The sequence below is a fragment of the Miniopterus schreibersii genome (genome assembly GCF_964146895.1).
Source record: "Miniopterus schreibersii genome assembly, chromosome: 3".
NCBI lineage: Eukaryota > Metazoa > Chordata > Mammalia > Chiroptera > Miniopteridae > Miniopterus > Miniopterus schreibersii.
In genome coordinates, this window is record NC_138103.1 from 49,158,060 (window position 1) to 49,183,522 (window position 25,463).

Sequence of the window (25,463 nt, forward strand, 5' to 3'; positions counted from 1 at the left end):
TAAATACAAAGAGGTAAAACTCTGGGTTCCAGTTAACATCTCATAGAGACCCTTAGGCCAGTCCCAATGGACAATGCTCGAAATTTCCCTGTGAACAAAAGACACTGCATGCTAATTTTTTTCAATGATAAATAAAAATCAGCTGGGTGTTGAATAATTTATGGCTTCCTGCAAAGCTGTATTGAAAACATCAAGCTGGCAGCCTGTGGCATTCCAGCCCCCCACAGACAGCTGCCATGCACGACGATCGGTCACTTTTTTGGGATCACCTCCACATGCTGTATTATCTGGCTTTCCACATTAGCAAGTAACATGAAACACAATATCACAGAGGTCACAACACAATTAAAGACAAAGATGAGGCATCCATCGCTTGCTGGTACAGAACGAAACCTGAAGGGAATAAGGTATTGTCCTCCAATTATGGAAGCCGATCACGGTTAGAAATAAAGATAAATCTGATAGTTACTCCCTTGCTGGAGGTCCCTTCAGAAATAACTACTCAACTTTCCAATTAAAATAGTAATTAATGATGGAACTTAAGAAGTCAAAGTCATAAACACAGTTACAATGTACAAGTCCACTGGATGAGATGTAAAAGATTCCTTTGAGAGGGAGGTAGATACCTTAATAGAAGGTAGTAAGTATTTCATACACTGGGAGTTTGCATACCATGTTTTTGAATTTTCAGTTTCTTTCTCCATGGAGCAAAATGGAGAATGTTGATGTAATAAGAATTTGTTACCCTGAACTTCATTTGCTACCATTTCCAACATGATCCAAGTATTTTTTAGTCCTGGTAATTCTGGCTCACCAATGGAATGGGAACTGAACTACTGGACCAAAACACAAAGAATTACTCCTCAAACCAATGTGATATCTGACAACCCAAATCTGAGTAATACTTTTTCTCATGATAAGTCCTTTTTATTGATGAGGTTTTCACCCATTAATTTTTATTCCCTTCAGATTTTGCTAATGTAGACTGCAGCATTTCATTTTATTTTTCAAGAAAGCCCTAAACGCACCTCCTGAGTGCTCTGATTCCCAGGTGCCTTCACCAGGTAGGGGCTGTTGGAATGAGGAAACTCTGCTTTCTGCTGGCCTCAAAGTAGACTCTAGTCTGTGAAATTTGTGAATTCTGTCTCTGACAAGAATAGCATTGCCCCTCTCCTCATGCTCTCCACTTTCTCTTGCATCAGATAGCCCAAGATCCTTCTTTTGGACTACATTTGCAATCTCAGCTACCAGGTCTGACTCTGATTCTGCTTTTTGTGTAGGATTATATTTATGCACATGAACAACATCTTCCCTTTCTCCTAGCAGCTTGGAAAGCAGTGAATAGAAATCACCTGTGAAAAAAAGAGAAGAGATAACGGGTGTGGGGGAGGTTGATAAAATTGCAAAATTTACAAAATTTTGTGCCTGACAAATAAGTGAAAGAGAAGGTTGCTCTCAAACTTTCAAGCATGGAGGGGAGAAAAAGGAGATGATTTTCTAGAAAGTGAAATAAATAATATGCTTCACATTTCATTTTGTATACCACCTATTTCTTTCTGTTATCTCAGAAGCCAACCATCCTGGATAACCTCTATTAGCATTTTAGTAGAAACAAAATAATGCATATATGATTGTTTGGCACTTGCACTTCTCAATAAATAGTTTTCACCGTATAGTTGGATTGATTTGGAAGTTAGAGTTCATCAGATTTCTAAAATGAAATATTGTCAACATCTACATCAGAAAACAGTTATCTTTACAGACAAACCCTTTGAGGTTGTCTTTAAAAGCCTATTAAAGTATAAAACACAAGAAATTAAATGTGTATATCTGAACAGGTGCTATAAAACACAAGAAATCTAACAAATATGAATCAACTTGGCAACTGGAAAACCAAAAGTAGCTCCATTGTTCATTTCAACAAGACATGAACAAGTTCCAGAAAAATAATTTTGTTAGAAAAGAATACTTTTAAAATCAGTTACAAACAGCCCAGCTGGTGTGGCTCAGGGGTTGAGCATCAACCTATGACCCAGGAGATCAAGGTTCGATTCCCGGTCAGGGCACATGCCCAGGTTGGGGGCTCAATCCCTGGTGGGGGCCGTGCAGGAGGCAGCCGATCAATGACTCTCTCTCATCAGTGATGTTTCTATCTCTCTCTCTCCCTTTCCCTTCCTTTCTCTGAAATCAATAAAGACATATTAAAAAAAAAAATCAGTTACAAACAAAAGAGAAGATTTTAACAAACTAATACAATTGGAATAATTCATCACTAAAATGTATTTCATGCCTTCCTATACTAAGGAGTAACTTGGACAGGATAATCAAATTCCATGAAAATAAATTATTTATAAAATATTATGACATATAAATATGACCATGGAAAGTTCATGAAGCATTTTAATCCTATCATTTACATTTATGGCTTCAAATCCATTTACACCAGCTGTATGAATGGAAACATATGTATATTCTCAACAGAAACACAAACCTGCTTTCCTAAGCCAAACCCAAAGGTGACCCACAGCTCTTCCTTTTCCTTACTCTAAGTCCTGCTGATAAAATTACTATGACTATGGAGTCCTATTGCTTGTTTTAATTACATTTCCAACACCATCAGATAACACTTGTGAAATCTTTCTTATGATCATTAGGAGATGAAAGCAATAACTGATTTAGCCATGATATATTTCACTAAAGAATACGCTATTAAGAAACTGGTGCAAGGGGATATGAAATCTTTCCAAAATGATGCTAAGAGATCCTGTCATGTTTACAAATATTCTTGGGTTAAGGATTCAAAGTAGGTTTTCAATTCTTGCCCATGAAAGCAGCATATCCCAGGTGAAATCTTCAATCAGAAAATAATTACCAACTAATAGGGCCAATCTCAGTAGAATGAACAAAGCAAATTACAACTCAACCAAATCTGTTAGGCCACAGTGGCATTCTGCCCCACAAAAGAGAAATTAATCCACTGCTACTAAATTCTCCTGCCTCATACACTAAATATAAATAGTACAACATGCTGCTGTACAATGAAACATTTTACATAGAAAATAAAATACAAGATTATTTCAGGGACAAAGAAACAACATTCTTTTACTTTTAAAAATATATCTTTATTGATTTCAGAGAGAGGAAAGGAGAGGGAGAGAGAGAGCGATAGAAACATCAATGATGAGAGAATCATTGATTGGCTGCCTCTTGCACACCCCATGACTGGGGATCGAGCCCGCAACCCGGGCATGTGCCCTGACCGGGAATCAAACCCCCATCGCCTGGATCCTAGGTTGATGCTCAACCACTGAGCCACACCCGGCCGGGCACAACATACTTTTAAAACTTGAATCAATGTCATTAGGCCAATATTGGAGGAACACAGGCTCAGAACTATGCATATAGCTATTCAGGTTTGTCAGTTAAAATCTAAAATCTGTGGTCATATACCAAATACAGAGCACTCGGTTCTTTTGAAATTATCATTTACATTTATCATTGGGTTGGTAAAATAAAAATTTAACAGTGTAGCCCGGCTGGGCGTGGCTCAGCACTTGAGCATCGGGGTTTGATTCACAGTCAGGGCACATGCTCGGGTTGCGGGCTCGATCCCCAGTTGGGGGCGTGCAGGAGGCAGCTGATCAATGACTCTCATCACTGATGTTTCTCTCTCTCTTCCTCTCCTTTCTTCTCTCTGAAATCAATAAAGATATATTAAAAAAAAAAAAATTAACCGTGTAATAGGCTTGTCCAGAGACAGATTGTATTGGCCTTGTGAGAACATAGTTTCAGAGATGCATCTCTGTAAATAGTTTGTTGCATGGGACAGAGATCTCCTCCATTTTTATGCACAAACCAAAAAGGGTTTTTCCCTTTTCTGGTGTACAAAAAATATGGAATCTTGAAATTTAAACATTTTTCTTAGTCATATTAAGATCCTGATTTAGGAAATAATCTAACCTTGAGTGTAGCAGATAGAATAGAATATAAATGGAGGAAGTTTTGTGGTCTCTACCGTAATCTCATCTCTCAACACTCCTTTCTTTCCAGGTATAAAGGACTTCCAGTTCCTTGAATGTTAACTCTAAGATGTTTCTTCTTTCTGGGACATTCTCTAGCTAGTAATCAACTCTCTCCTCAACCTTCAGATATTAATTAGGCATCACTTATATCCAAGAAACTTTCCTTGACTATCAAATTGGGGGTCTCCACTATGTGCACTTACAGCAGTCTGGTGTTTCCCGGTATTGTTACTGCCCAGTGCCTGGTCTATATTTCACACTAGGGTTTGAATCCAACCCTGATGCTTAGTAGCTATTCTGTGTCTTTAAGCAAGTTATTTAACCTTCTAAAGATGATGACAACTACCTTTAAGAACTGACTTACGGATTTAAAGATTGTTAATATAATATGCCCAGTCCACTGTATATCATAAAGTAGGTACTACTAAATTATAATTATTGTAATTACCAATGAAAGATATAAACTGTAGGTGCAACATGCATCTGCTTCAATCTACTGTTCACCTAAAATTTTAAAAGTCCTTATTTCATATTCAAGAATTGGAATTTTCAAAATGAATAAAATCTTTACAGCCCTCCATTTTCTCAAGCCACTAGGGCTGCTGTAGCAATTTGTTTCCTAGCTTTGCCAAAGGAGGTTGTATCTGCACTTTCTCCTTTTATTTTTAGTCAACTTTTGGAGAAAGAACCATCCCCACTTCAGCGTTCTGGAGGCCAGCCCTCCCAGCTCCCCCTGGAGCCTTTCCTCTCTGCCTTTCTTCTACTTTCTAATACAACTTCTCTGGCAAAGGCCTGACTCACAGGCTATAAACACACGTACTTTGCGCTTATCTGGAGTGGCCGTGGAGGCGAGGAGAGGCCCTCCCCTGACACGTCTTTCAAGCTTTTCCGTCTTCCTTCTTCCTTTAACATGTTCCCATATTGTCTAAGAGAGCTTTCTTGCGATAAAGGAAATATTCTACATCTGTGCTGCCCAACATGACAGCCACTAGGCACATGGGGCTACTGAGTCCTTGTAATGTGGCCAGTGTGACTGAGGAATTTAATGTTTGATTTTACTTACCTTTAATTAACTTATATTTGAATTTACATAGCCACATGTGGCCAGTGTCTACCACATGGGACAGCGCCGGGCTATGTACTGCTACAGCCTTCCTCACATCTTCTTCCTCTCCTAGCCAAAGGAATCGATTTCCACTTCTCCCTTCACCCCTGCGTGGCCTGTGCATGAGTTGCTTAAGAGCTTCTAGTTGCCAAAGTCAAGACACTCTTCATCTTGACCTACCGGTGGCAGGAGGTCTCTCCTTATAACAGTGTTCTTTCCAGATCTTCTCCACCTGTCATCTCTGCTTTCTCTTATTCTGCTGCCCAACATATGAAACTGTTGGTGTTTTCTGAGGTCTATCCCTGGCATACTGTTTTTCTCCTGGCTTGGCCACTCGCAAGGCTTAAGCTGCTATCTCCAGACAAATGACACTCAAGTCTGGAGCTCTCCTAGTACCAAATTGGTATATACAACCGCCTTCAGAAAATTTCCCTTTGGGTGTCTGTTTCATAGGAATCTTGAACTCAACATGTTTAAAACTGAGCTCTTAATCCTTTCCCCAAATTTTATCTTTTTTACAATCTCTCTCTCGGTGATGAAACTGTGTTTGGGGCCAATCAATCCAGAAAACTAGATTCCTCCCCCTCTTACCTGTGAATCACAGTCAACTGGTGCGTCATGCTGATTTGTCAACATCACTTCTTTCCTCCCAATCACCCTTACTTATTTGAGATTCTTATCGCCCTCTGATGGGCATGATGGAAAACTCTTCCCTTCCTTCCTTGGAACAAACCCTCATCTCTATCTCTGATGTCAAAAATCCGTCGGAATGGTATTAAAGCGGCTCCGCCTCTGTGGAATTGACTTGTCATTGAAGGCAGCATGACTCCTCTGGACATCCTGAGTTATATCCCACCTTTTCCTCATCTCTGTTGGCCTACGTATTTCAGGGTAGTGGTCTCCCATTTTATTCTGGGTCCCACTGCTAAGGTAACTATATAATTTATTTCCCAAACTGGGACACATGTGAGAATGAAAGGGGTGTTGTCAATATTTATTCTAGGCATAAGCTAGGGCAGTCCTGGAAAAACAGGGATGTATTATTGCCCGACCTATCGTTGACAGAGATAACATACAAAGAATTACTTTATAAACTACAAATGACGATAACAGTAATAGCAGCTAATATTTTTTGAGAGCTTAGCATGATGCAGTCACTTTGCTGAGTGCTTAATACAATTTAACACATTTAATCTCCATGAAATACTTACTGTCTTCATTTTAGACGAGGGCCTTATGGTACAGTACCAACCTGCCCAGCTGTTAGGAAGAACTGGGATTCAAAGGAGAGACAGCCTGACCGAGGGGCCTCCCTTCCACCTGATCACTGTACTAAATCCAGGTTCCCCTCTCTTTTCTGTACTGGCCAATAAACTCTTTCCTGTGAACTCACCTCAGACCTGTCCATCTTTCTATATTGAATTTTTTTTTAAGTGAACTATCTTCTGAGCTGAGGTAATGGGTTTACTTTTTCATTGAACAAGTTTCTTTTTGTCCTATCCTGGCTTGTCTTCAGATCCTTATTATAACATAAGATGCTTGGAAACTAGTCATTACATACATAACATACTGATTTGCACAAAACTGGCCTAAAGAATAGTAATTGGTTTTCTTGGGTTTGAAAAAGTAGAAGAGTTTTCTGTTCTCTTCAGTGCTTTTCACTTACCACTAGCAATATACTTTACATGTATTATAAAATTCTATAAGATGTTTTAAAAATATTTTTTGGACATTGAAGTTACCCAGGAAGGGACAAGTGGCAAGGTATAAATGTGATTTATATAAAAAATAAAACCCTCTCATTTTTTATTTAATGTCATATTTCCAGTGACTAGTACTGTTCCTATGATAGCAGGTATTCAATAACTGATTCTGGAATAAATAATAATTTGTTAAAACAGTGACCCCCAGCTTCTGCATCAGTAGAGATAAAAATATTTCTTTGATGATTTTAGGCTGCAGCAAGTCCTTTCTTTTTCTCATTCAAACTTTGACTCGTATCTTATGAAATGCAGAACTGCTCTGGGTCTTCTAAATAATTTGACTGAATGGGTTTGGTATTTGGAAAACACAACTGTGGTAGCAGCTAATATGTCAGGTAAAGGAACACAGCAGAGTTACAAGGGCATCTAAAACACTACCAACTAAACTCTAAGTTTGTAAGTTGTGTGCCTGCGATAATTTCTTCATGCCTCAACAGGCATGTTGTTATTTAGTGGGGATCACTTCCTATTCCCTGCCATCGGCACGAGAATTTCTCCGGCTTACTTTCAGGAATATGGTGAGATAAAACTACAACAGGTGGAAACATACACTGAAAAAAATTGCCCCATAAAGTGTTTTGTGGGTTTTTTAAATAAATGCTTTAAGATTATTGGATAAAAAAAAATCTCACTATTTAAGACAGCATAAAATCTTCATTGTGGCAGGCACTTTTAAAAACAATCAAGAACCTCTTAGTAATCTTTCAGAATATAAACTTCCATTTCCCACATATATCACTGGTATTTCATTACCTAAAGCAAACAGCTCTTGTTACCGCTTATTGCTCTGTGATTTCTATGCTACAAAGAGAGTAAGTAGCATGTTCATCAGCAATTGAACCACTGTTAAGTATGCCAAACTGCCGGGCTGACAGAGAGATGAGGAACGAAACAGCACGAGCATTTCTTCTTAGATTCTAATGTTTTGCTTTATGACTCGGTCATGGCTAACTTTCCCTTCTGGTTAAAGTCCGTTTGGTTTATTGACAGTTTACTCATTATTAACCCACCACATTTATCCAACTAGCCTCAGAAAAATAAAACACATGATCATGATGACCAGCTCAGGGATCAAAAATAAAGTGAATTTTTTTTCCTCTTACAGGACTCATCTGATTGAAAAACAATCAAAAATGACTTTAAAAAAAAGAAAAAAAGAAAAAGACAAACATATATAATATATATAAAGGAGAAATTAGAAGATGATGGCTTTTGCAACTACCGCCCACACAGGTCTGGGAAAGCCCGACCATGTGACAGACGATCATTCACATCGGCCTATCCTGTTATTAGGAAACCAATGCAAAGCAGCCTTCACTCGGCTTCCCAGAGCCTCGGGGGTATTTAGAGCTGTGTCTGATAAATGAGTTCAATAAACAAAGACTTGTGAGCTGCTCATAAATCATAGCAAACCGATACATTTTTACTGAATGGGCATACAAACGAGAACTGTACCTTCCTTAAAACAGCAAAGTGGCATTGAGAGTGCCTGGAATTAGTTAAGAAGATGCCACTAAAATAATTTTACTTTATTAAGAAATGAAGGGAGTGTCCCAGTTTGAACAAAGCAAAGAAATAGAAACTTTAGCTATGAAGCCTAGCCTTTGTTTCACTGCTCTCACGGTTTACCAACTATTACTTTAATGAGCTTTTACAGCAGGCTGCTGTCATTTTAACCTGCAGTATTATTCCCTTGATTTGATAAACAGGCCAATGATAATTCACTCTTGTTAGCATAAACCACTGTGCAATTACCCTGTTTCACGGAAGGTGTCTGGGGACCTTTAACTACCTAGGGTCATGAAGTGTTTCCCTCTGCAAATTGCATTTTGGTCATATTTCCCCTGCCTTGGGAACATAGTGGCTCGCATTGACCTTTCAGTAGAATGATTGATTCTGTAAGGGCCCAAAGGCTACAACGAGAAGAGTTTGGAGCGAACTGAATAAAATACGTTAAAGGCCCTTTCTGCAGAAAAAGAAATGCTGTCCTGAGCGTAATGTACAATAACAAGAACATCCTGGTATTATAGAAATTGACTTTCAATACTGCCTTGAGTTTTTTTAAATACCTCGGATCTTCCCAGCACAACCGTAATAAATCTCAATGTTACAACTGTACTCTGAGTTTTAAAGGAGAGAAACATTCAAATTCAGAACTCTTAAATAGTTTCAGCCCATATTCCTTGCCTAAACAGTGTTAATACAAAGCTCATATATAAGAAATCATAATGGATAAAAAATAAAGGGAATGCACAAAACGTAGTTTACTTTCCTTAAAGTGTCAACCACGGACACATAAGTGATGGGTAAGTGTGTGGGCTCCTGCACAGGAAAACGTCAGCACCACTGTCCTCATTCTGTATGGTCTCTGAGGATTCATTTCCTCCACCCAGAATCACTGTCTAGTTGGATTTTATTGTTTCTATTATTGTGCTTATTACATAAAGAATTCTTCACTTACAATGTTTTAAAAGATGAGGACATTTCAGTTTGTTTTGGATGTTTATTAGTGTTTTTCTGCAGAAAGGCAGGCAGGCATAATCAAGTCCTTCACAGGTAAGATCACCTATAGGCAAATAGGCTATTTTCCAAACAGTTTGGGCAGGGATATTAGCCATTAAAAACTGTGCATGCCCACCTAGTGAGTGGGAGAAGGTATTCGCTAAAGATACATATAAGAAGGGGTTCATGTCCAAAATTTATAAAGAACTCATATGACTCAACACCAAAAAAACAAACAATTCAATTAAAAAATGGGCAGAGGACCTGAATAGACATTTCTCCAAAGAGGAAATAAAGATGCCAGTAGACATGTGAAAAGATGATCAAAGTCACTAATCGGAGAAATGCAAATTAAAATCACAAGGAGATTTCACCTCACACCTGTCAGAATGACCACCATCAGCAAGTCAGTAAGGTGAGGGCGTGGGGAAAAGGGAAGCTTCGTGCGCTGTTGGTGGGAATGCAGATGGTGCAGCCACTGTGAAAAACAGCATGGAGGCTTTCCAAAAAATTACAAATGATGCTGCCTTATGACGCAGCAATTCCACTTCTGGGTATATATCCAGAGAAAACCAAAACACTAATTCGAAAGAACATATGCACCCCTATGTTCACTGCAGCATTATTTACAGTAGCCAAGATATGGAAGCAACCCAAGTGCCCATCAATATAGATGGGTGAATAAAAAAAAGCGGTGGTACATATATACAATGGAGTATTACTTGGCCATAAAAACAGAATGAAATCTTATTATCTGCAACAGCATGGATGGACCTAGAGGATATTATGCTAAGTGAAATAAGTCAGTCAGAGAAAGACAAACACCATATGATCTCACTTACATGTGGAGTCTAAAGAACAATATAAATGAACAAACAAAACAGGAACAGACTCATAGATTCAGAAAACAGACTGATGAATGCCAGAGGGGAGGGGCGTTGGGGGACTGGGTAAAAAGGTGAAGGGATTAGAAGTAAAATTGGTACTTACAAAACAGTCATGGAGGTATAAAGTACAGCAAAGGAAATACAGACAATAATGTTGTAATAACTATGTATGGTATCAGGTGGGTACTGGAAATATTATGGGAGACACTTTGTAAAGTATATGATTATCTAACTACTATGCTGTACATCTGAAACTAATACAAAATAATAATGAAGGTAAACTGTAACTGAAAAATAAAATTAATAAAAATAAATTTTTTAAATTGTGCTTGCCAATAATTTTTACAGTAGGGGGAAGTAGTCAAGAAATAATACTGTTAAAAAGAGGTTAAAACTATGTATATATTTTGATTTAAATACTGTTAAAATAATTTGCATACATGGATAATACACATTTCACACACAGAGGTATGTATATACCCATATTTCTAGGGATTATATATGATTTTTATTTGCTTCTTCATGCTTTTCTGTAATTTCCGTATCTTTTATAATTAATGTTAGTTTAAAAATCAGTTAGGCTTTTTTTTTTAATCTCTGCAGACTTAATTAAAGCCTCACTAAAATGTTTCCCATTGTTGCATGATACAGACAACCTGACAGGTAGAGCTGTCATATAATGAGGTTCTTCTGGTGTCTCCACAATTACAGCTTTTGAGATGGCACCTGAGATACATTTGCCTTACGCCCATTTTGGTCTAAAAGGAGCAGGTGTAGACAAGGATACCGCCGAAGGTTAACGTGCTGCGAGTAAGCACAGGCTGAGCTACATGGATTTGCGCCACTCAGGTATTTCTTTCAAACTCTACTTAGTTTCCAATCAAACTTAATATTCTGGCAAAAATTAATAGCCAGCAATCTTAGTGATAAGAATTTTTTTTAAAAAAAGATACTTATATTGCTCCTGGAGAAAGAATATTAGATAAACCTGTGTTAAACAGATCCCTGGTTTGCTGTGAATTTTTCGCCTCCATGTCGGAGGCGCCTGCTGCTTCTGCCCATTTGAGGTTCAGCTACCTTTCTTTTCTTCAGCTCATGAAATATCAGTATCTCTCTCCTTTTTCACTTCGTTACTAAAGGCTGTACCTTCTTTCCAACACAATGTTTATTACATATCTTCGCTTCTCTTCCTCCTATCTGCTTCCCAATGTTTCAAAATACAAAGTAAAAAAACACTGCTGGCTAATTCGTGCAGAACGGCCTCCGGGCGGAAGGCGCTGCCCGCAGGGTGCCTGCCCTGAGCGCGTGTCCTCTGATGTCCTGGGTCTTCTCCTTCCTGCCCCTCCCCGGTTCTCTTTCCAAGGAGGGTTTCACATCTGTGTGACCAACACAGATGCCGTTTGTTAGCTTGTGACTAGGACAACTGAGATAATTCAGGGCTTTTATGTACTGGGGATTTAAAATATTTAAAGAATCAGTACAACCTGGAAGACTACTTGGAACATAAACTGTTTTGGCTTGAACACCAAAAAAAAAAGGGCAAAGGGTTAAGTTTGAGGGCTTACTTTAAAAATCCGCATACATGACATACGTTATATGACTAATCAGCGCCTTTCTATTAGCTACTTGATTCATTTAACTCCCGAGGGAATGAATACAAGTAGACACTTGTGCCAACCAACATCTCTGAGAAGAACAGGATACTCTCAGTAATAAGTAGATTTGCCCTGTGTGTTACGAGGAGACAGACTGATCTCATAGTGAATCAAATGAACCGTGTACAAATACATATTTGGTCTATTTCTATATTTCTCTTTAAATTTCTACCAGTGGTCCCTAAAAACCAGTAGAATAATACACAGGCATACTGGCCATTGAAATGGCTTTTGGTGAGGCATTTGTTTTCACAAAATTTAGGAGGTGACACTCTGATGGACCCACTAATGTCAACATATGAATACCATAGACCATTTTCTTCAGTATTAAAACTGAGTCGGAATCATGTGTTCTTACTTCCCAAGTGAAATATCTTCACAGCATTTTTATTCGTAAGCAGAAGAAAACAGTAACCACAGGAAAATAATTTATGTGTTCACAAAATTCTTTTCTGGAACAAATAAAACTTTGGGTATATTTAAACTTCTTAATACTATAAGCTATCAAATACAAAAGGGTAAATAAATGAATGACAAAGTATAAAAGTGTTTTAAAGGATTTGGTTTGCAGGCATATATGACACTTCCTAAATCCCATTATTTAGAAAGAACAGATTAAATCTAACAATTAAGGTTCCGCTGCTAACAAAACCTCTGGGTTTTCTAATCTTTCAGAGGTTTCAATGTTTCCCTCAATCAACTCAACTAACTTTAGAAAGAAAACATAGTCCAGCCTCAATTTCCATAGGAACTGACTATTTTACAGGATGCATCTGCTAAATGGTGGTCTCAGTCCAAACTGTACCACATATATTGGTATTCTAAGATGACTTGAATTATTTAAAAAACAAACATTTCAAACAGGTGCAATAATTAATTTCAAAATAATTCATTTTAAGTCTGATTAAATTTCAGTACAATTATAGTAAATTCTGTTAATCCTACTTTATTTGGCTGCAATTACTGCATTCCTTACAAATACATATACAGGGTTGATAAATTTAGCTATTTAAAATTATACTCGCCCAGCCGGGTGTGGCTCAGCGGTTGAGTGTCGACCTGGGATCCAGGCGATCGGGGTTCGATTCCTGGTCAGGGCACATGCCCGGGTTGTGGGCTGCAGCCGATCAATGACTCTCTCATCATTGATGTTTCTGTCTCTCTCTCTCCCTCTCCTTTCCTCTCTCTGAAATCAATAAAGATATATTTTTTTAAAAAAGAATTAAGTTTAAAATTATACTCAAGAGTTTAGTATAATAATTTAGTATTAACTATTTACTATAAAAATCATCTCTCTTTTTTTATTGGAGCTAAGTTGTGTTTTTTAAGGCCACTTGTTAGAATGAGATGCTATGGAATATACCCTATATAATTTAAAAACTTTTATATTACAGTTTAGTCTATACACCTTTCAAAGTGCATTTTTCCCCCCCTTTAAAAGTCTGGATTCTTTAATTTTGCAAATACTATTAGTGCAAGAGTGATAGCTTTGATTTAATAGAATAACTTGAAAAATTCCAACAGTGGTTTACAAAAATCCAGAGTCAGAGATTTCTAAATGTTGCTAACAGAAAAATCTCATCTATTTCCTGTACACTTTATGTTACCAGTGGAAATGTGTTTGCATTAACATTAAACCAATGTTTTAAAATACATCATATCTAGGCCAAATACAACTTGATAACAGTCTCCAACACCTAACACAAAGTACTATCTTCCAAACAACTGTCAATAAACCAAGATTCCAGAGAGCAATTTTTCCCTGCCAGCACATGCAGTATTTGACATACAAGCATCAAGTATTACCACTTCAAATAAACAGAACACAGGAGGAATGATGTTTTCTTACCTCATCAGATGGCAATTTAACACAAAACTACAAATGCACAAAACAAGAATCCCTCCTACCTTACTGAAGGCAGAGAAGAATGACTTAAGAGAGTCAAGAGGTGGGTTTTAATTCTTAATTTCTTTTTTCTTGAACCTCAAATATAGTTAATGAACACACCATACTAAGTACATAGGAACTTAAATAGTAAAAGTCATTAGATTTCAAAAGCAGACAGTTAATTGTTTCTAATGATTATATTTGCACTATGTTATAAAAGTTACAATATTAAATAAACTAAAACAGACAGAAAAATCTAATGGGACTAAATTACACTAATGAATTTTACTTGCAATGCAACCAGTAAGTGCAATAGTTGACCATTTTCTCATGAATTATGCATTACATAAAAACAGCAACACGTAAGGTTGGAGGCTGATAAAGACCTAAAATATCTCAATAACTTTAAAATGCGGTTGCCTATTTGGATAAAGAATATTTGTATAGGCCTAGTCACAGAAGTGAGCATACATACCCTTTTCTAACACCTCTTCTTCTTTTGGCTGCTGGAGTAAAGAATTCTTATCTTTGTTCTCTGTTCCTGTAAAGGATCAAAGAAACTGAGTATAAATTTGTAGTATATATTACATGCTCTAAATAGTTTATTGGAAATATGTCATCAACATAAAAATATTATTCAGGATCTTATGTTTCATTGAAACAACAGTATTAAGAATTTATATGGTAGAAGTGCTCTAATTCACAAAAAAATTATAGCACAGCCACCAATTACCAGACTTCTGACTAAATAACTAGATGCACTATCCTTTTAGTAATATATACATGATACAGAATTTTAAACATGCAATAATAAAACTGCTCATATTTGTTTTTTAAAAAAATGGAATTTAGTAATATTTTAAGGCTATTTTAATAATATTTTAAGGCACATTTCTTTAAATATCTTAGGGTCTTAATAAATGACCTGACTGATATGTTAACTTCTTTCATAAAATTTCCATTAGAAAGAATAAGTTACTCTGGTATTTTAAAAATGAACTTGCAAAACTCAGTACAATCTCAGCATACTTCATTCAATAAAACAGGGTGTGGGTCTTGTAATTTTAAATTAAAGAAATCACAATCAATATGACCATTCTGCAACAATTCTAGAATGAGACCAAAAAGGCCAAGACTAGTAATGCCTCATAAATCAAGAATTGTTCTGTGCTTGACGAGGTCCATGAAACAGATGATTAAGGGTGCGGTTGGAGATGATAACCATTTTCTTTGGCAAACTGTAGCATTCTTTAGAACATGGTGTATAAATTCATAAATTGCATAAGTCATTACTGGTATGGCAGGAATGAAATGTGCAAACTAGAAAACATGAATTAAATGAAGAAAGATCTACATTTACGGAATCAATTCCCAAACGAATCTCTTGCATCACTAGTTGATATTTTTCACTTTAACTGTTTTGATGGGGGCATGTCAGGAGGGAAGGTAGGGTGAAAAAGAAAAGAGGAAATCAGATTATGGGAGCACTTCTGATTGTTTGACAGAAGAGAGTGATTTTAAAAATTAATAATAGAGTCAAGTGAGACATATAAGGAAATAGAAAATACTAAATCATATGTTACTTTAAATGACACCAATTTTACCTTTGTGATGTCCATGCATAATAACCATATCAGACTTCACAGGAATTGGAATATTGGCCTCTGGTGGTATGTTTCTGAACATATCTGGAGCTACATTCTGTGTACAGATCATGAACGAAACTGCATGCTTGGCTTCCATGTAATACATAATGTATAAGTTGCACATTTCATCATTAGATGTGCCACTGGAAAAAACAGACACAACAAATCAGCCAGTCACATAAAACACATTCTAAGGCAAGAAAAATGCAACCAGTAAATCTGCCAGCAATGGATTCTAAGGTGGAAATATTGTGCATTTATTTTATGGCTTTCATTAAAACCCATCACAGTTTTCAACACCAAAAGCACACTGTCAAAGGCAGAGTTCCGCTTAATAATGGAATATCCATCTGCAGTCACTCCGTGGATATCACCAAATACCACAGATGGAAATGGCCTTTAAGTAGCAGTGAGATAACTGCCTTTCCTCTTCGAAATCCTTTTATTCTTTAGTCTTTCTTCCATTTGCTAAAACTCAGAGATTGGGCTAAGTACTTTGCTCATGGAAAAAATCTTAATTATTTACTTAGTAACAGTAAAATTCAGAACAGTTGGACAGAGATGTCATATGTTATTTATAAGTCTTTAAAAATGACTTTTTCATTTAACCCTGAGAGTCTGGGAAGTTGCTTTTGCTTACTGCCTCCTTCCTCAGGGTCAGGCAAATCACCAATTAGGTGTTCATACTAAGCCATCATAAATGTACCCCTGATATCTTAGTCGACGACACCTTGGCTTCTGCAATAGAAAAAGGGGGGGAAGGGTTTGGATGATACAAAAGGAAATCAGCCCTAATCTCTTCTAAAGGCTCAAACATGCATGGGATCTGCTGTATGACTGAATGACTCAATGTTAAAAACAGATTTTACAACACTGGGATGGGCATTTCCAAGAAAAAGTTCCCAGTAATATAAATAATGCCTAGTGTTTTATAAAACATGTTTTTTTCTTCCTCAATCCACATGGGTTACTATGTATTTCTTTCTCTTCACTATTATTAGGAAGGAATTATTTACACCACCACAAAACTTCTATATACCAGGGTGGGCTGGACACAGGAATATTCCATTAACTCTGACAATATTTAGCAAGCCTATACTAATAAACACATTATGAAGTGGACTGTTTGCTGCAAGGAAATGCGTCACTGTTGATTTTTCCAGCAAAGTCATGCAGCACTTGCTCCCTCTCCATAGCAACAGTAATGACATCAGCAAGGGAAGGAAAAAACTAAAAGTCTTTTCCAAACAGGGTCATGGTTTCTTTCATCTCTGAAAATGATGGGCCCCTGAGAGACCACAGGAATGAGCCCCTGCCATTGGGAAGCTCTGTTTATGCTTCAAAAATAATTTGGCTTTTCACTCTCTGAATCTGATACCTGTAAATGTACTTGTCTCTCCTGTGAAATAGAAGCAAAAGTTGAAGTGCAATCCCAAACAAACACCTGCTCGCCACACATACCTCTAGGTGTCAAAACACCATTCCTAAGAATTACATTTTAACAGCCTTGGAGTTGGTCAGAAAATTATGTTCTATTAAAGGAATGGCTGGTACCAAAGTACTAAGTCAGAACCTCCCACCATAGTGTCCTTTCCCTTTTCAAAATGAGGAAAATGTACAGATCAAGAGAGAAAAATGAAAGAAAAGAAATTGAAATAGTGATTCCTGCTTAGAAAACCTTGAATCATCTAGCAGAGGAGAGCAAAATAATCATATAAGCCTCTCAAATTAATGAAATAAAAAATTATTAAATTTATATAATAATCAATAAAACTTGTAACTAATCTATGGACAGATCCTTTCATATTTTATCTGCTTGGGAACACCGTGCCCATGTTCGCTCTAACATGTGATTTAGTGATAGAACCCAATCAACTCACCGCTGTAGTTCATTTAAAGTACTGATTCCAATACAAAATTGAGTTGATCAAATAATTTTACAAAATTTTTTGATAACACTTTATTAAATTTATTGGGGTGACAATGGCTATTATGAACATATAGGTTTCAGGTGTGGGTTTCTATGTTACAAGATCTGTATATTGCTCTATGTGCCCACCACCCAAAGTCATATCTTCTCTCATAACCATGTATTAAGACCCCTTTCACTGCCCCCCCTTCCCTCTGGCAACTACCAAACTGCTGTTCGTGTCCACGAATTTCAGTCTTATATCCCACATTTGAGTGAAATCATATGGTTCTTAGTTTCTTCTGCCTTATTTCACTTAGCATAATATTCTCAAGGTCCATCCATGTTGTTATGAATGGCAGTACTTCACCCTTTCTTATGGCTGAGCAGTATTCCACTGTGTACATACACCACAGCTTCTTTATCCAGTCCTCTATCAAAGGACACTTTGGTTGTTTCCATGTCTTAGCTACTGTGAATAATGCTGCAATGAATAGAGGGGTGCATATATCCATTTTTAATTTTTTGAGGAAACTCTATACTGTTTTTCACAGTGGCTGCACCAGACTGCACTAGGGTTCCCCTTTCTCCACACCCTTGCCAGCATTTGATATTTGTTGATTTACTGGTGATAGCCATTTTGGCAGGTATGAGGAGATATTTCATTGTGGTTTTAATTTGCATTTCTCTGATGATTAGTGATGTTGAGCATCTTTTCATATGTCTATTGGCCATCTGTATGTCCTCTTTGGAGAAGTGTCTATTTAGGTCCTTTGCCCATTTTTTAAAAAATTTATCTTTATTGTTGAAAGTATTACAGATATCCCCCCTTTTTTCCCCATGGATCCACTCCACCTTGCACCTCCCGCCCAGGCCTTCACCGAGTTGATCAAATAATTTAAGAATCTTTGCTAGTACAAAGAAAATTTCATTAAGGAGCTGAAAAGGAAGTCATATTTTATTCCTTTCCATCTGTAATTAAACTTGTAGTCAAGGTAACTCTGAGCTCTTATCTGAAAGAGAGCCTATTATATCCTAAACATGTTAGGACTCAAATAATTTTTAATGTCAGAGTTTGCCTATTTTATTTCACATTCACTTTTCTTTCACTCAAAATAGAAAATGACCCCAAAAACCTGACTTTAGCCAGAGAAATTGCTTCCAGTATTCCTAAGGGGAAATTCTGACCCACAGCCCTTATTTTCCAGAGAGAACAGCTCTGTAATTCAACTCTGTGAAGCCGAATGATCATTCACATGAGAAAATATGGAGGGAGATTGTGTTCACACATCTGCCCCAACTCCACTGAATGGCCCTTTAAACAGTCCCTTACGCTAGTGTGATTCTCTAAATGGCGACTGCTGGCATCACCTATATTCTAAAATTACAGTGGTGCCTTTCTTTCACCTTCTTGCATAATAAAGTGTTTACACGATAACTACTCCTTTATACCAGCTAGTCTGAAATCTGACAGTGTGGTGAGCCTGGAAATAGTAAGTCTTCAACAAATATTTGTTAAATAAAGAAAGAATGAATAATCTATCTTAATAAATGTTTGTGGCGTAAACCCTTAGCCCTGAGATATAACATACTGCCAAGTTGGGCAATTTTGCAAACTCAATTGATCTATGGCATTTTTGAAAATATTTCTATCCATCATCTATCTAGTATCTAATTGACTCATCCATCCATCCATCCATCCATCCATCCATCCATCCATCCATCCATCCATCCATCCAGGTTCCATGAGAGTTTCTATAAAAATAAAGTATTTCATATTATAAAGATATATAATAGATATTTAAGAAAGTACAAGGTATTATGAAATACATCATTAAAAAACCCCAAATATTATTGTACATTCACTATGACTATGTTTCAGACAGTAATGCTCTGCTTTGATGATTCCCCCATCCCTAGCCCCTGTCCCTTACACTCAACAGATATGAGGCTTAAAAATAACCAATGATGGGTGCTACTAATTTTGGAAAGAAATACAAAAACTTTAAAGAAGTTATTTTACAAAACTTTTATTTTCTAAGAGGTTTCATGGTGCTTTTAAACTTATACATAAGGAGTTATTGATCATATAACTTTTATCTTTGCATATAATACATTTTTAGATGCTGATTAAAGTGCTGTACTTGGTATCTATGAATATTCATTAGATATTTTCATATATACATGAAATTACTGGTTCCACATGAATAATATGACTAATGAAACTGACCAATTCTCAGAGATTAATTTTAAGTTTTAGCATATAAAGTTCCAGGCAAATTAGCTCAGCTCATTAGCTTAATTGGCTGATAATTAAATTCTTTTGTTTGTTTAAACTTGACTAAACATTCAAAATTAATTTAGGTGTCAGGTTAAATATAAAATATGTAAGGCAGTCAGGCACAAAATATTGCTTCCTCATAGGTTAATTAATACTATGTTATCAGTTTATACATTGGTATAACTTTGTCTAAGATATACTATTTACTATTTTAAAAGAAATATAATATACTGGATTAAAAATGTTACCATTAAATATATTTATTAATATGCCCTATCTTAAACCCACCTAGTTTTTTTTTAATTTTAATTCTTTTTTAAATATATCTTTATTGATTTCAGAGAGAGGAAAGGAGAGGGAGAGAGAGAGATAGAAACATCAATGATGAGAGAGTCATTGATCAAGCCCGCAATCAGGCATGTGCCCTGACCGGGAATCAAACCCCGATCACTTGGATCCTAGGTTGACGCTCAACCGCTGATCAACGCCGGGCCGGGCAACCCACCTATTTTTTAATGGTTGTAGTTTGAGATAAATCCCTGGAAAGGGAAAATCGGTCCCTACTTTTTAAAGTGCTTTTTATTAGTTAACTCTGATTGTTCTTAGTTAGAACTCTAAGCAACATTTTCTCCACTCCTAAAATTTCCAGTTGAAAACGGAAATTAGCCTGGATTGGGTAGAAGAATCACTCAACTGAAAAGCTTCCTAGTAGGCCACTGATGACATAATTTCCCTGTAAAACCTAGTTTCCAGACGGCTGCAGAATAAAGTTAAAAACTTGAAGCTGATAGTTCTCCCAGTGCATGGAGGGGGCATCTACTGACCCAATACTACCTTTGGATATGTGGGATTTGAACCTAAAATGGCTTCGTGCCCAGGGCTCTAACACATGGGTTGGGGGGTAGGTGGGAAGGGAAAAGGGGGAGAGGAGATCTACAGAGTATCATTTAATTCAATAGACATCATAAAACACTGGTTTTCTTTTTTTACTGATTACATTCTCACAGCGATTCTATAGTCCTCTATGGAAGTGGTATCCATTACTTTACAAAACAGGGAAGCACTGCCACTATTAGCTTTCTAACACAAAAAAAGCATATTAAGTGCTATAGGAACAGTAGGCACTATTATGAGAATTTTATTCATATTTACAGTTATTCAAACTGTCTTACTAGTTTATTATTCCACTGGAAGAAAACTGCTTCTTTAATATAAATTAAATATTCAGACTGTGGACTTAATAGCTTAATTTCCTGTAATTTCTTTGTTCCATTTATCTTACAAAATGGCATTTCCTATAGCCCACATGAGATTTACAAAAAGATGGATAAGTATAGTCATTTTAGGGCATTATTTTAAAGCAAAATGCACATTTAAAGAAGGACAGAATTATTCTGAACTCATGAAACTGCGAGAGGCCTCCGGAGACCACTCAGGCCTCTCATCCTGGTACTAACACAAGTCATTAATTTCTGTGGTTGATATTGCCTCACAGAAGGTACTGAAAGGACAGAATCTGACCAAAATTACAAGATCCCCACCCTACCCCGAAATTGTAATGGGACCTCTAAGCAAAACATTCTACTAATTCCACACTTAAACTTGTAGACTAACAGAGAATGTGTTGAACGGGTTATTTTTACTACTTAGTATACCTATTACAAAGGTCAATAAAACAACCAATGGCATTTGAGTGAAGTTCCTGGGCTCTACATTAACATAAATCAGAGAACAACTGGTCAATACCCTCTGAATCATATTACTTCATGTATTTCATGTATTTAAAGATTGTTAAGAAGTGAACTGTCAGACTCCCCAAATCTAATTATATCTACTTTGTCAACCGTTTTCTTACCATTACCATTTCATGTAATTCAATAATTTTATTGCTTTCCTCAAGTTTCTTTCCCAAATTTATCAAATTTATGGAAAAGGAAAGGTGTTGGAAGCACCTTGTTTAATATAAATTAATAATTTTAAAAATTTGTTTTATCTTTAGCCTTAAAATTGGTGCTTATTAATATAAAAACCCTTTTAGAGTAACTTAAAAAGTCCTATTCCACCATCTCAAGTGTCTTTTATTTTTACCTGTATCGGTACATTTTCCTTTTCCCCTGACAACCAACTAACCTGGTACTGTCATCATCAAGAATCATCTTCAGTGCATCTAATGCTTATTTTCAGATGCCTACTTTTTCTAACTTCTCATTGATCAAAAGACAAATGGTTTGAACTTCCAGCTTGCAGGTGGCATCAGTAAATATTTTATAACCTAGTTTAATATGAAGAGGAAGCTTCTTAGTTTTTTTCTAACAAAAAATATGACAAGGGGCTTTATCTGTCATGTTTAATTTTGGCAAAACTTTTTTGAAAGAGTTCATAGTGCTTTGAAGTTGTACTTAGTGTTATAAAATATACTTATTTCATGGAGGCTCAATATTTTGAAAGTTATTTAAAAGTCTGACATTCTCTTTTGCAAAGTGCTCAATGTCATCATTCTCATTTGGTAGACTAAACTGGAAAACACTGAATATATGGAAGTTTTAACAGGAGGAAAAAAATCATGGTTCTGAGTAGTTAGTGTGCACCATCAAATGCAGAAACCATATATTTGCCTAAAGTTTGAACACAAGGCAAAAGGACAATTGAAGGAAAAATAATTCATAATCACTGTATTTTTTCTTTATTAAGATGAGTAATATAAACTCTTGCGGTAACCATAATATGTAGAAGCATGATATTGAAGGTCTTGAATAGTAGGAAGAAATAAAGCACAACAAAATAAGCACATGTTCCAGAGTTTATCCAAATCGATCAGCTCTAAAATGATAAAATGCTATAGTTTGTTGTAACTGTTCATGACAGGAAAAAAATACACAATTCATTCACAAAGATAACTATCACTATAATCATGCCTTGTCCCAATAAAAGCTTTTTAAATAGTGAAATTTGCAGAATCATACCCAATGTGTGTGTCTTCTGTCCTTCCTTCACCAGTGAATACACATCTTGCTGCCAATATGTCACCAAAACTAACATCCACTGGGTGTTCCACAGGGTAGAAAGCCTACCAAGAAGTCAAACATGAAGTTTCATTAAAATTACCAATAACATCCAGAACCACTTACTTTAATAACATGAGGCTTGGAGCACCCCGGGTAGAAAGTATGAACACATACACACACACACACACACACACACACTCACACACACCCAGTGACCATGACCATCACCACTACCACCATGTTTAGAAATATTAAGAGAACTGGTAAGGAAACCACCAAATTGGAAGTTGTGAAAAAGTGAGTTATACACAGTAAAAATAGATTTAGGGATGTTTAGATTCTAGAGAAATTCACAATGGTTCTATGAGAGATTTTAAAATTACTATCTGCTGCTTAATATTGTTTTTCTCTCAAAATTAAACTAGATTCTACACACCTGTGGCAGCTGGGGGCTCTGGCGTCCAATCAATGACCACTCTTCATTTCTTACTCTGTATCCACTCACTACCTTACCTGAAATGAACACAAATTATAATCATATAATACAATAAGGTATTAGAACAATAAAATAAAATCATTTTCTTTCCTATCTCAAAATAAAATCGGAATATTTTCAGAACCCAAAATGCTAGGCATTTTCATGAAAACAAAATGATGAAAATCATATAGAATATCAAAGTATTGAGCAAAATCGCTTTCATTGAAACAGATTTAATGTCAATCTGCATTTTACATTTTTAGCATTAGCAAGCATGATGGTAAATACTTATAATTTAACATGTAGTTTAAAGTTCTTACCTAAATGATGAGTGTGAACTCTGTAGGCAAAGACATGCATTGGATAATTATTATAATGACACGAAATGTCAGAATTCACCACTGTTAGAAATAAAAACACAGAAAAAAGTCACTATTCAGCTGGGAAAAATAACATGATTCTTGTCTAAAAGTATGTACAGGGTATTATTCACAAGCTGCTGGGCATGGGGGTCTTCTTACGAAGTAAACGCACACTTACAAATTCAGCAGACATTAAGCACTTCTTATGTGCCAGCCAATCTACTATGATGAGATGAAATTCCTTTGTCCTCACGTTTTATACGTTTTATATCATTCACAAATAAAATGACTAGGGCCAAATCAAAGTATCCTATCAGTGAAAATACTGGCTTAATTTTTATCTTTATCGTGATATTTACACAGATGTAAAGCTTTCACACTGTTCTTTTATTTTTTAAATTTATTTTACTTTATTATTATTATTTTTTTTTTATCCTCACCTGAGGATAAGTGTTCATTGATTTTAGAGAGAGAGGAAGGGGGCGAGAGAGAGAGAGACATCATGTGGGAGAGAAACATCGATTGGTTGTCCCCTGTACACACCACGACTGGGAATCAAACCTGAAACCTTTTGGGGTACACAATGCTCCAACCTATTAAGCTGGATTTTTATCTTTAAAACAGAAGGATTTTTGAAAAATTAATTTCAAACACCTAAGATAACTAGATTCATAGTTCCTACTGAAAAGGGACCATTTCACATACTTTTCCTTCCTTATAGTCTAACACACAGTAGCTATTCAATAAATGCCTTTTATATTGAGTGCAGTTACAATGCGACAATACTTGTCATTAACTCTAAAAGATTCCCAGTAGCCCGGCGTGGTTGAGCATCGACCTGGGATCCAGGAGATCACAGTTTGATTCCCGGTCGGGGCACATGCCTGGGTTGCGGGCCCGAGCCGGGGGCGTGCAGGAGGCAGCCGAGAAATGACGACTCTCTCATCACTGATGTTTCTCTTTCTCGCCCTCTCCCTTCCTTTCTCTGAAATCAATAAAGATATATTTAAAAGAAAAAAAAATTAAAAGATTCCCAGTAAAAACAAATAAAAATATTTAATATGGCGCTTTCATCAGAAGATCAGACACAATGATAAATAATATTTTATTTATTCCAGTAGTTTTTTGTAAGTTTAGGAGAATCAGCTATGATTATCCCCATTTTACAAATGGGGAAATAAACCCAATATATCTAAATTCAAGGAGCTTGCTAGCTTCTTGATTTTTGAACCTAATATCCTCTGCAGTAGTTTATGCCACAGTATGTTATGAAGTTTGGTTTTGGCATCTAAAGAATAGGTGATTGAGTTCTAAAAACACTCAAGATTTATTCTTTAATTTATATAATCTACTACCTACCCATGGGCCTCAATTCCGAGCATCTCAATAAAATAATGGAAAATAATAAACTACTGGCTTGGAATAATGTAAAAATCTATTTTAAATCCAAGGATAATAAAGAATTGGTTTATTTTCCTGGGAGTCAAAAATATTGGTCATTTCAAAAGTTTATAAAAACTGCCCAGCTGGAGTGGCTCAGCTGGTTGAGGATCGTCCTGCGCACCGAAAGGTTGCTGGTCCAATTCCCAGTCAGGGAGCATGTGGATGGCAGCCAATTGGTGTTTCTCACATTGATGTTTCTCTCTCTCTCCCTCCCCCCCACTTCCTCTCTCTAAGCATGTCCTCAGGTGAGGATTTAAAATAAAATTTATAAAAACTATACACTAAATCCATTCCTATAGATTAGGTAATGAGATAATGGTAAATACTAAAAGATCATTACTCACCTTTTTCTCCTGCTGGTATAACAGTGGCAAGAGACATCATGAGGTACATGCCAGCAATTAAGGGCTGCCTATAGAAAACAGTAATATTTATCTCAACTATTTGAGAAGTCAAAACTATTGCCTTGGAAAAATAATACATATTTCAATATATTGGTCTATAAAATATGATTTGT

At 36.3% G+C, this 25,463-nt stretch overlaps 1 protein-coding gene across 13 annotated transcripts in view; it reads right to left on the reverse strand.

Moving 5' to 3' along the window:
• The window catches only part of PAM (peptidylglycine alpha-amidating monooxygenase), a 262,191-nt gene that overhangs the window by 41,717 nt on the left and 195,011 nt on the right, over nt 1–25,463 (reverse strand). For 7 of the 13 annotated variants that reach the window (XM_081132109.1, XM_081132114.1, XM_081132116.1 and 4 more), the window contains 7 exons: nt 25,291–25,358; nt 23,462–23,542; nt 23,100–23,176; nt 22,622–22,725; nt 15,427–15,611; nt 14,298–14,363; nt 1,029–1,352 (listed from right to left, as the gene is read on the reverse strand). In XM_081132109.1, coding sequence (XP_080988235.1) covers nt 1,029–1,352; nt 14,298–14,363; nt 15,427–15,611; nt 22,622–22,725; nt 23,100–23,176; nt 23,462–23,542; nt 25,291–25,358 — 905 coding nt within the window. The remainder of the gene's footprint in view (nt 1–1,028; nt 1,353–14,297; nt 14,364–15,426; nt 15,612–22,621; nt 22,726–23,099; nt 23,177–23,461; nt 23,543–25,290; nt 25,359–25,463) is intronic. The other 6 variants (XM_081132121.1, XM_081132120.1, XM_081132110.1 and 3 more) reach the window with 1 other exon arrangement.